The sequence below is a fragment of the Fringilla coelebs genome, assembly GCF_963513975.1.
Source record: "Fringilla coelebs genome assembly, chromosome: 1".
Lineage (NCBI taxonomy): Eukaryota > Metazoa > Chordata > Aves > Passeriformes > Fringillidae > Fringilla > Fringilla coelebs.
Genome location: NC_140028.1, coordinates 118,187,746 through 118,200,141, shown reverse-complemented (window position 1 = coordinate 118,200,141; position 12,396 = coordinate 118,187,746). Strand labels below are relative to the sequence as shown.

Here is a 12,396-nt window from a genome sequence, read left to right as displayed (position 1 = left end):
ATGTTTATACCTACAAGGCTGGATTCTAAGGAATATTCTGCAGTCAAAGACTTGTGACTAAACAAAGATGTAAAATGTATACTGACTCTGCTCACACAATTTCGCTTGAGTAATTAAAACACCAGCTGTTTAAGACTTTCCATTGGCCTGATCTACTTATATTTGTATTTTTAATATACTCTTCCCAAATCTCCCTGATTGATTAGATTCTAAGATCTTACATTATCATCTCTTCGACTGCTCCAGCAATTAGCCAGGTCATACATATTTCCCTGAAATATTCCTGATATGGTTCATGCTACTTATTTACAAGAAAAACATGTACTTTTGCATTTTTTCAAATTATTTGCTCTTACTTACATGGTTAGACTAGGGAAAATAAAGCATACAGAATTCTGACATTTAAATGTAATCGAGATACTGGCTCATTTTTACTGCAGTACTTTTCAACCAAATACTCCATCTATCAGTGGGAACTTCTCCATGTTATCAAAACAAGTATGTTTGAAAAAACTACGAATAAAACAAGTATGTTTGAAAAAACTCCAGTAAAGATGTACAGCATTTTTAAGTGTGAAAGGATGGCTTTGGATACACCTACCTTTATATTTACATCTGCTCCATTGCAGACCAAGAGCTCTAAACACAATGCTCCGTGTGTTGACGCAGCAGCAAAGTGCAAAGGTGTGAACCCTTTCTCATTCACTTGATTTACATTAGCACCACAGTCTATGAGTTCATTCACTACAACATCTTGCCCATTGTAACAAGCTACATGGAGAGGAGTATTTCCATAGGCATTTGGCTCATTCATCTATAAGAGAAAAAAAACCCCAAGATTAGTAAGTAGGCAAAAAGCTATACTTAATACAGCATTTAATTATAGCAAAGGAAAAATCTCATGTCACGAGATTATGTTTTGAAACTCTTCAAAAGCAGAAATTAGATTGAGATCTGCGTCCTGGGGAAGATATGATTGCTTTACAAGTGAGCCAACCTCCTCCAATTGTCTCCACACCAGTTTCCTGTATGCAACTCTAAGAGAAGCCATACATGCCAAAAATATCAACTGTGGCAATTTGCACAGATGCTACACACAAAGCAAAGCACAGACCTCTATAAAAACAGCATTGCAAGTTTTCATTAAAAACAGAGGTCAAAGAGCCTTTTTGTGCGTGTATGTCCACATATAGAAACAGAATTTCTTGTTGTACACATAACACTGAATTCTGATCTACTTCTCAATATTGAGCTTGAGTTGCAATCTCCAGCCTTGCAAGACTAAGATTATGATTCACAATGTCAATTTCTTACACAATTTCACAGTTTATTGTTAACACTCCTTCTACAGGCGGGTACTGTAGAACCTTTTAATTTGTTTTGCATTTCAACATTAATATGGCCTCATTTCCTGCAGTATTGAAGTTTCTCACAATTTTTAGTATTATCTAAAATTTATGTCACTTAGGAAAGTCAGCTCCATGTATATTTTGCCAAATGAGGCACATGCATTTAATTTCCTGCACTTCAAAAATTATTGTGTGGCAAAGCTAGGATCGGAATTCTTATTTCCTGACTTCCAGTTCAGTGAATTAAGAGCAAGAAATATCAAATAAACAAAAAGCCCTACTAAATACACATTTATTTTCCAAGTATTGTGCAAAATCTGCAAGGTTCTGAAGGAGGTTTTCCTTTCATGGAGAAATGAGGGTTTTTAAAAGAAAAAGTAGTACTTCCAGAGATCTTCTTTCATGTACTTTCACTATATCGTAACCTGTTCCTAAATAAACTGTGTGCTACAGTACTAACAAGAGCATTTCAAACAACAACAAAAAAAATCCCATTTAATTTTATTTTTCCTTACATCAACTCCAAGATCCAGAAGATATTTGACTACACTAATCATCCCACTAGATGCTGCAGCATGTAAGGGTGTATATGATTTCTTGTCTTTGCATGTCACTTCAGCTGTATGGGTCACGAGTAATTTCACAACTTCAATATGACCTAAAACAATAAAGACAAATAAAATGAAGCAGCATATTTTATTAACCAGCACAGGTTTGCAAACTTAATAATTCTACAATTGTTATAACATGATCAAGAAATTATTCCTTTGGACCTAATGTAGAAAAGAAAGAATTGTTCTTGCTTTCTAATCCTATCATGAACTAAAAAAGCAACATAAAATAATCATCTCAACACACCCCACCCAACAATCACAGCATTTACACTGCAAAAATAAATTTGTATACTCAAAACACAATCTTGTCTTCTGCTTAAAAAGAAGGGTATTTTTGAAGACTTGAGAACTAGAGAGGCAAAGTAACTTTGCAATTATTAAGTATTTACGACAAATTTACATTAACAAGTTGAGAGACAATGTGACTGTCAATCTTTCACTGTCACTCCAATTCCAAACACGCCCATTAAGATTTTTAATTCTTAGGCAGAAACTTTGAAAAACTGATGGAAACACGAAAAGAAGAAAATATTCTACTTTTACATAAAAACATACCCCCCCGATCCAACTCCCTTTATTCACAAAGCATTTAAAATGCTAAGCCACATCATACAGGATTTAGTAAAACTCTGTTTTCAAGACTAACTCAGATGATCTTTGAGGAACTGCAGCCTTTTAAAAGCATCAACTGCTCTCCTAAGACAATGGAAGGAGAGTACGAGTAAGAGTAAGAGTAAGAGGAAGAGTACGAGTTGGGATAATGAAGAAGGCATGACATGGGGGAGGCTCCAGGTGGAAAAGAGAAGAGAGGGCAGGGAGCCCACCCTGAAGTGGTGGGCAGTAGCTCTCACTGCCAGCTTTGGGCCAGGGACCCCAGCACCGGCACCCTCCCTGCTGCAAAGGGCAATGAGCTTTTCCCTTCCATGCCTCTTGTGACACTGCCTGCTAAGAAGCCATGACAATGGGGTAGCCACGTATCTGTCATTCTTGTTCTATTTTTACTTTAACTGCCAAACAACTAATTACTGAAAGCACATGGACAGTCATGACAAAGACTGCTGAATAAAGAAATACATGACTTCAACAGAGCACAATACACTAGGTGCTTTACTTTTGTAGCTGACCCATGCTGGACACTTTATTTTACCTTTCAGGTGACAGCCTTTCCTTAGTTAAAGAAGTGATGAGGGGCACACTGAATACTTATGTTTATACTAATCCAGTCAGACATCTAAGTAGAAAGTATCAAATCCAGCTTTCAGTTTAGCTGCTTCACAAAGTGTGTGGGTCTTTGCTTCTTAAGCAGTTAAGGGAATTTGCAAAAGTTTGAATAGGAAGTGCCTACCCAAAGGAATACAGACAAAGCTATTTTTATAATCTATCAGACACTGTGATACTTATTTTGTGCTGCATACTCAACAGCCTACAAAACACCATTTCACCTAGCTATACCAACCAAAACCATAAGACTTTACCAGTGCAATGTGAAATGCTGCAATAATATTTCACTTCTTAATTATCTCAGTATAGTAGGAAAGAGGGGAAAGAGAAATGCAAACACAATAGTCATCTTTTTACCCAAATACAATGGGGGAAAGAATAAAAACAAGCCCTAAAGGAGAGATAGAAGAACAGAAGATATGGAAAGCAGCAAAAGGAATAGAGACAGTGAACAAAACAGTGGCAGAAAAAACTTCAAAGAGAGGGTAAAAAGCCAAAAAAAACCCCCTGACCTGCATTGAAAAGGCAAACAGCGATCAGTGGAAGACTCTCAAAGAGAAGAGCAAGGTACTTGAGGTGAGAAGTGCTGCAGAGACATCCCAGTGCACCAGTGAGGGCAACACCAGCACACAGGACTGTAAGTCCATTTCAGTCACAGCTTTGCAGCTGGACAGCAATGGAGCCGGGTGAAAAGCAGGAAGGAAGCAAAACAATGGACATCACCCTAGAAAGTTATTTATAGTAGAGTGACGAAAAGCATAACTTCTGTATTTTATGGTCAGTTTTACATGGTGGAAAAGTTTTTAAGGTTTTCTCCAAATAATTGGAGCAATGTACAGTGGCTCTAAATTGTGAGGGAGAATGTCATATTATTTTTACTTTGATTGAGGACTTTCAAAAGCTTTTTCTTCTTTGTTGTCTACAGGGAAATTTAGGCAGATCGACATCAATTAAATTACATTTTTCCTGCCCAAAAACTCTTCATTAAGAGAGTTCCCTGTAAACAGCCTACAATACAGCACTGATTAAAATTGGAATAAATGTAGCTTATCTGCAAAACAGAAGACTTTTCATCTAGGCAAGCACAAGGCAGAAGGTGTCTCTGGCCTCTCATTGACACTTGTCAGTTCTCTGAAATTTCACATGCAAGTTTCATTCAACAAAGTTTTGCAAATAACCACATTCAATAAGGTGGCTGGACAGACTGCCACAGACATTGCTTTGCAGATATAACACATTAAAAACACTAATATCGAAGGAACATTAGATCAATAATGAAGATTTTTCTTTAACTTCTGGGGTTTTAAGTACTGGTATCAAACCTGAAGTGCAATCTCATCCAGCTTCAAATAATAAATTAAGAGCATTACTGCTGTGATGATCACTCCCTAATTGAATGGCACATTCAATTATTTTCAAGTCTGATAAAAGGCAAGGAAGAACATTACTCTGACAGTATTGCCAGGGCACTGATCAAGACCACGAGAACAATAATTATCCATTCCTGGAATAAGAATGGTGAGGCAAGAATTTGTAGCTTCAGAGATGAAATATTCTTTGAAAATACAATCCCCAAAGATGCTGCAATGATCCTCTGTTTCGGGTGCCCCTTGTTTTAACTGCTTACTTTTTATTTAGCATTTCTGCAAAATTTTTTACCCGTGACTAGACTTGCTGACTGAAGAACACAGTTCCTCCTTTTTAAAGAACAAAACTACTTACCTTACTTTTCTTTTTCCAACAAATTGATTTTCCTCACCACAAAATACACATTTACAAGGCAATTTGAACTATACTAATAATGGGGTTTTTTTTGGCAGACACAGATAACCTTACAATGCAAATATTTTTCCTAGAAATATGTCAAACCACTAAACATGAGTTGATTTTTTTTATTACTACAGTATTAATCAACTGAAATATGTACATACCCATATATGCTGCCCAATGTATAGCTCGTCTGTCTTTCTTGTCAAATGCATTAATATTGGCCCCTCTAGACAACAGTAAGCTGACCATCTGAGATAAAGAAAAAGAACACAAATCTTCTATTCATAATGGAAAAAACTTTGCCTCAACAGAGAAAACCATGAAAGAAAACAAAAATTTATGCATTTTCAGAGGATTCAAATGTGGTGGGTTTTGAATATTCCATAAGTTTGAAAAAACTGGCTGCCACAATTAAGTGACTGTAAGAAACACAAAAATTGATGTCAACAAAAGCACTTCTCAGTTAAACACTGCAAAGCCATGATGAGTCAGAGCTTTTACATATATTTTGTCCAAATTTCAGTAACAAAACACTGCCTATGTTCAGTATTTACTGAACAGAAAAATATCCTGGCTTTTCCACTTTAAATTTACCTGTTACTAATTTAACTCCACTTAACAAATTTGCTTCTGTTATAAGAAAAGTGAACAATGTAATAAACTTTCAATTAAATGATGTAACACTTATTTTCCACAACTTTTCTGCACAGAGATGCATATGGAAAACAAATTCAAATACAAAATAGGGGTTGAGGATTTTTGAAGGAATGGGAGAGAAATGGTTTTAAACTCAAAAATGAAATATCAGAAATGTGAGGGACAGAATGATGAGTGGAAGACAAGAAAATTAACTTTTACCTCAACGTGTCCACTGAAGGCTGCATGATGCAGTGCAGTTCTGCCCGCTCGATCAGACACATTTACATTGCTTAGGAGAGGCACCAAAGCTTCAGCACACTTCACAGCTTTGTTTGCAGCTGCTATGTGCAGGGGTGTCTGCCAGTTTTTATCACGAGCATTGACATCTGCTGAATGCTTTAACAACACCTGAACAGCATCCTGAAAGCATTTACAAAAAAATCAAGCCATTTAGTAAAGATTGGAAATGAAGGCCCCGGATTTAAGGACAGTACAGTGGAAAACAACCTTTTATCATTTGTTCATTTGCAAATGTGATCTTTAGGACACTTTGGGATTTGTACTTTATCATAAATCCAAACTTGGGGATGTTCTCAAGGACGTGAATAATTTCACCAAATCAACCATTTCCAGGTTTTTTATTCCTTAAGACACATGGAAAATTATTTTGTAATCACAACTGATTTCCAAAGTTTAATAAACCATCCTAGGATTTTTTCCATTAGTGGAATTCTTAGCCAAGGATCAGTGAAGTACTATGAACTTATAACGAATTTCCATCAATCTGCCAAGTAAAAATTTTCAACTGTCCAAGTCTACAAGTGGCAAACCCGAAATTATTAAATGTACATTTAGAGAGCCACAAATAAAAGTGCATGGTCACAAAAAGTTTCAACATCCACTGTTGCAAAACTCCTGAAAACCGTTTTAAAATACTGCACTGAATTCCATCTCTCAAAATGATTATTCATTTCCTTTTGTTAGAAGTACAAACTGTGAAAATTTGACAAATAAGACTGTAATTCTTACAGCAAGATAAACAAATTCCATTAAAATATGCGCACACAATTGGAATGCATAAAAACCAAACGTGCTGGCAGTACCAACACGATGATGAATATTGCATTTTGCATCAGCTGTGTGACCTTCCCACGATTCACTAATTGCTTTTGGTGACTGCCAACTCAGTCACTGAGCACACAAATAATTGATTACCACTTTGAACTTAAAACGTGTTACCACAAGTTGTTACTAGAGATTCTGAATTATACTGTGGTACAATAGCAAGGCCCATGGGCAGAATGCTAAGTCACTATTGATCCTATTTATATTAGAATAAATAATATTTAAAATGTTGAAATTTCTTGTACTGTTAATAAAAAAGAGAGGAACAAACAAAAGTGAAAATACTGCATCACAGGCTTGTACTTTATTGGGAAAATTTAATAGGTCTTCTCTGAGAAATTGAAGCAGATTTAGTATTTTAAAAAACTAATTATATTTAATTAAGTCTTGCCTTTTTTAACCCAAATATTAAGAAATACCATATAGGAACAAGGAAATTTCAGAACAGCTATTACCCCTTTTGCAGAAGGAAGCACCACAACATTAGTATAAAAATAATGAATCTAATTTTTATGTGCATTTGCATTATGAATTTCATTACTGAACCTACTTGGGGTTTCTTATTTTTAAAATTTGCAACATACAGCAAGCACACACAAATAAAAATGTGACTGTCTTGACATGAAGCTGCCTGAACTTGCGCAGCTGACAGCTAAATCCATAACTGCAGCTATTTTTTAAGTTTCAATGTCCTTGTTTAATTGCAGCTGTCATTACTTCAAGAGTCCAGATGTTTTACTGAAATCATTATCCAGTTTTTTTATTACAGCTTTTCATCCAGTGCCCCAGACCCATATAGGTCTGTCAGCTAGAAAATGGTGCCTACATGTATCAACACTGTACATGGGCTCCCATGACTCAGTGTGTTTATAAATAGAGAATTCTGACAAGTGTCTATCAAGCTCTGACTGGTTTACGTGTCTTCTTTGCCTTTGATTAATGTTTTGTTTGAAATCTTCCATATTAAAAAAAAACCAACAACCTATGACCATGGTTGCATTTCTTGAAGTTATCATTTAATCCCAGTTTGTTTGCAACATGCCTCTGCCTCTGCAAGCATTACTGATGTGGAGAGCTTTTATTGTTCCTCAGCTCTGAAGAATGCAGCATTTGGTGCTTTGGTCAGCTCCCAAAGGAACAGCCTAAAAATATCTCAAGAACAAATAGCATTTGGGAATAAGAAGCCCTTGAAGGTTCATTTTCAAACAGTGTTTTTTTGAATAACATGATCTCGACATAACTTTGCTATTAATGCCAGTGACAAAATACTGCAGTTTATCCAGGGAATTCAAAAGCAAAAACTGAAACAAGGCTTGTTTAGATAGCTCATGGATCAAACACTTGAAGTTCAATGCTTGTCAAAACTAAAATATTCAATTCTATCTTCCCAAACAAAAATTTACTAATAAAAAACCTTTATTTGAAACGTACTGAAATGAACATCAATTTGATTCAGGATCTCAAAGGAGATAATTTTGCATAAACTCTTCCACATAACAAGATCAGCATTTCTCTGTTGGTTTTGATCTTCTACAGGCATTTAAATTTTTTATTAGGACAACCACCACAGGGAAACAATAACCAAATAATTTCTTGCATTATGGTATTCTCACAACTCTATAACTGGTAGACTTCAAGAAACAGTCTACATTCCATTTAAGAATTTAAAGTGATATTCAATTCTATTAATTAATCACTTTTTTTAAAAAAAGACACTGGCAGGCCTTTAACAGAATCATTTATTTCTTCAATGCCTGAACACACAAGCATGTTAAAAAAAAATGAAGTAATGCAAAGACCATGCTGTAAAAGTTGCTCTAAATCTTAATTCATCTTCCTTCATGCTAAACCATTCTGGTTACCTCAGCAGAAGCAAACAGGACTTAAGAACACTGCATGCAGAGTCCGCTGCTAGGGAAGTCACAGAGAGCAAAGCTGACAACTCAAAGTTTATAGTTTTCCTCCTTTCTTACTGCTTAAGCAATAGATATACACATATATATATTCCCTCAAAAGGCCAAAAAAACCATTGCAAAAATGTTCTGCAATTCCAAATGTTTGGAGTAGTTTCACTTTTTAAAAAATGAACAATGGACAGAGGGTAATTTGAGATGTCTTATTTTAACACAAAGTAGTCAAAAAGAGCAACATACCTCACTACAAGATGCTACAGCTCTGTGTAAAGGAGTCAACCATTTGCTGTCTTTGGCATTAACTCTAGCTCCTGTAACAAAAAATAAAAACCACAGAAATTTAAAAGGTATTTAGAGAATGGCTACAATATTTTCAAGAAGATATTTTCAAGAAGATATTTTCAGAAATTGAACTATTTACTTATTCTAGTAAAATGAATTTACTTATTCTAGGCATTTCTTTGCATTTTTCATGCAAAAAATTGAAAAGGAATCTTTCTCCAGCTGAAGTCAACCCTTTGAGGAAATTCTTTTAACATTACTAATAATACTCTTCCACATCAAAATATACTCATATTTTTATACTAGGTCATCCTCTATAATCTTTTGCCCTTCCAAAGCCACATAAAAGGCTGCTGCGTAAGAAAGATCAACTCCTTCCCTTCACAGAGCAACAAAAATCTCATGGTTTCCCATTATAGCTGAAATTCTCTATGAAAATACAGAAAGAGGCTGCATTTACTCCCCACACCGACAGTTTCCTTGTGGTTGCCATATCTGATGGACAGGTATATAGAATGAGGATGATTCTTCTACTGAAACTTACTTTGGAAACAAATCCTCACTATTCCAGCAGGTCACCTAGCTCACCCTGGTACCTCCCGGTCCTCCCTTCATGAGAGAGAAAGCCACACCTCTCTACTTCTGAAAGCACACTCAAGGAACAGCCCTCCCCATCCCCAGGAAATAAAGCTGCACAAACAGTTCTAAGGGACACAAGCCAGGGTTTGGATTTCAATTTTTTTCTTAATAATAAAAGAAAAAAAGGATTTGGGAACTTCTTTAGCCTGAAGGAAGCAGCTGAACTACATCTTAACTTCCAGTGAACTCCAACAAACAAGAAAACCTAATGATTAAGATTAATAATTTCATTTATATAGAACCTGGTACAATATTTATAGCCTGACTGGAAACTTACCCATCTTTATTTTGAAACTTCTGATATTTTACAGGGATAGCTTAGACAAAATCTGACATTTTGAGAAAAAAAATTACAAAATATTGTTGGAAAGAATCACCCAGTAACATTAATGCTACGTGACCAGTGCTGATTAACATTTCAAGCTAAACATAATACTGATATGTCAGAACCAATTGCTATTTTTTCTATGCAAGGAACAGGAAAAGGTGGAAGGCCAGTAAGACACAAGATACCAAAAAGGTTGCTGGTCAAATCAGGATATTCAACAGAGAGAATTTTCAACAGAGAGAATCTTTGCTTTAAGATATTGCTTCACAGGGTATTTTGATCAAAGATCTGCACCAGCAAAGAAGTCTCTCCCAGGCCACTTGATCAAGAAACCCAGGAGTGTGTACAAAATCATGGCTGTATATACTAAGCAACCCAAATATCTGAGGTCAATTCTCTTGAGGTTCTAATGAATCCACCCCTTTCAGTCATAAGAACAGAACACAGAAGCCGATGCAGGATCCAAACTTCCTAGTTTGATCCCAGGTCTTCCACCCACTGGACAGAGACTGAGATCCAACTGCTGGCTACAATTTCAGGGGTTTCCATCTTTCCTTATCTAAATTTCAGAATAGGATGCTGTCCTATTCATAAGTGCAAAAGTTTTTGAAAAATAAGATGAGTAAATAGGGAAGAAAGTCCAAATCCATTTGAAGAAAACCAACACAAGCTAACAAAAGTTTAGGAGACACCACAAAAACAGGACCTGTTTTTGTCACACATCCTAAGGACCCAGTGGTGCACTGCAACACATCATGTGCCACAGCAGACTGTACTATATCAAGTCTTGCACAGAACTCAAGCAAAGAAAGAATCTGAGAATTCTAAAAGTTTGGCAATTTCTTGAAGGATTTTTGGCAATCCTTCCCAGAAGACAGAAAGTGATGAATGACATCAAAATATAATGAGGTAATGATTGGTAAGTGAGAATGTAATCAATTTATGTCAAAAGTATCTGTAATTTTTGATTATATTCCAAGTAATTGATGGCCACATTTTGCTTTTAGCAGATGATACAAAAAGCTAGAACCAAAATCATACTCCAAGTTCAACCTGACTTCACCTGCAGCCAACAACCAAAAAATAAAGATTTTCATAAACTGATTTCTATCTCTAACTTTAGGATACAAATGTCTTTAAATCATTTGAAAGAACTTGAGTGAGTTACTAAGCCATTAATTACTATCTGATTTTCATGAGGAAAATGGATTTGCAAGACTTGGGATCAGCTCAGATCCATCCAGGTAATGAAGCCCAAGATAGGAAAAGGAATGTGCCCATCAGAAGAGAAGAAATGCACCTTTTCACTCCAAAAAAGCAGCAGTAACCTAAGCTCTAACTCTCAGTGAAAGTGTGCTTAGAGTCCAAGCAGTGTGGAAGTGTTCAGATTTTACTGACATTTCTGGTACATCTAACACACAGCCTAAAAACTCCACCAGAAGAGAGAAGAAATAAATACGAAAAGATACTGTACAAAAGGTTTTCACAATGATAAGTTAATCACACTTGCTAAGACTAAAAGAAAAGAATATGTAAAAGTAAGAAAGAAAATCATTAAGAAAGCATTAGCCAGAGAAATGTCTAAGGAAATTTGAAGTGATATCCGAAAGTAACATGGTCCTCTTAATAGAGCAAAAATCAACATAGCAAATACCTGCCCCCCATTCCGTAAGTGGTCTTCCACCCAAAGAAACAGGGATGCCTAGGACTAGAACATTAAAACAGTGTAAAATACAGACACTAAAATAAGTTACCTTTCCAAATACACAAAAAAAATTGTAGATTCTCTAACATAGGAAAGGCTTAAGTTGACTTATAATAACAAATCTGAATCTTTGATGGACTTACTTAAGAAAGAACCATCAAGCTTGTTTTTTCCTTCCACAACAAAAACGCTTAAAGGAGATGCAAAATTGTTATATTGAAAGAAAGTTTTAAAGCAGTAATCAGAATAAGTGTACTACCAAAAACCACATATGCATTATTAATTTGGGGACTGGGAGATCTTCAGCTTTAGACGCATTAAACAAACTAACATTTTTAAATTAATTGAGAGATACTTTGCCCTTAATCATCTCCAAGAAGCCATGCTGCTGAGAATCATTTAAATTTCATAAAGGAGCTTTTCCAAACAGCCTTGTATCTGAGGATATAATAATCCTCCTGTAGACTGTTCTTTACTGCCTAGCACATGATTTAGGGAAAATGTCAATCTTCCTCCCTGACCCTTCCACGGGCTCTCTCTAACCTGTCACAATCCTAGCATGCATCATCTGAGGTAAAGCTCTATTCCAGACCACCGAAAAGAAATGATACAAAAATGTACACCAAATGTTACACCTCCACTGAATAACTTTTGCTTTAAGATATCGCTTCACATTTGGCCTAAAGAGAGTCTGAACGCATGTATGTATATAACCTACTGCACAGCACTGCCAATGCAATATTATCCCTGTGAAGCTCAACCTGCTGACATGTTAACCAGGGCATTTCTCACATTTCAAATGCCAGCTATG

The 12,396-nt window shown here is 35.8% G+C and overlaps 1 protein-coding gene across 3 annotated transcripts in view; it reads right to left on the bottom strand.

The window, feature by feature from the left end:
• Positions 1-12,396, bottom strand: part of ANKRD28 (ankyrin repeat domain 28) — a 120,167-nt gene that overhangs the window by 32,667 nt on the left and 75,104 nt on the right. For all 3 annotated transcript variants that reach the window (XM_084222324.1, XM_084222323.1, XM_084222322.1), the window contains exons 4-8: positions 8,872-8,942; positions 5,813-6,013; positions 5,116-5,203; positions 1,865-2,007; positions 602-814 (exon numbers count right to left, since the gene is read on the bottom strand). In XM_084222324.1, the coding sequence (XP_084078450.1) occupies positions 602-814; positions 1,865-2,007; positions 5,116-5,203; positions 5,813-6,013; positions 8,872-8,942 (716 nt within the window). The remainder of the gene's footprint in view (positions 1-601; positions 815-1,864; positions 2,008-5,115; positions 5,204-5,812; positions 6,014-8,871; positions 8,943-12,396) is intronic.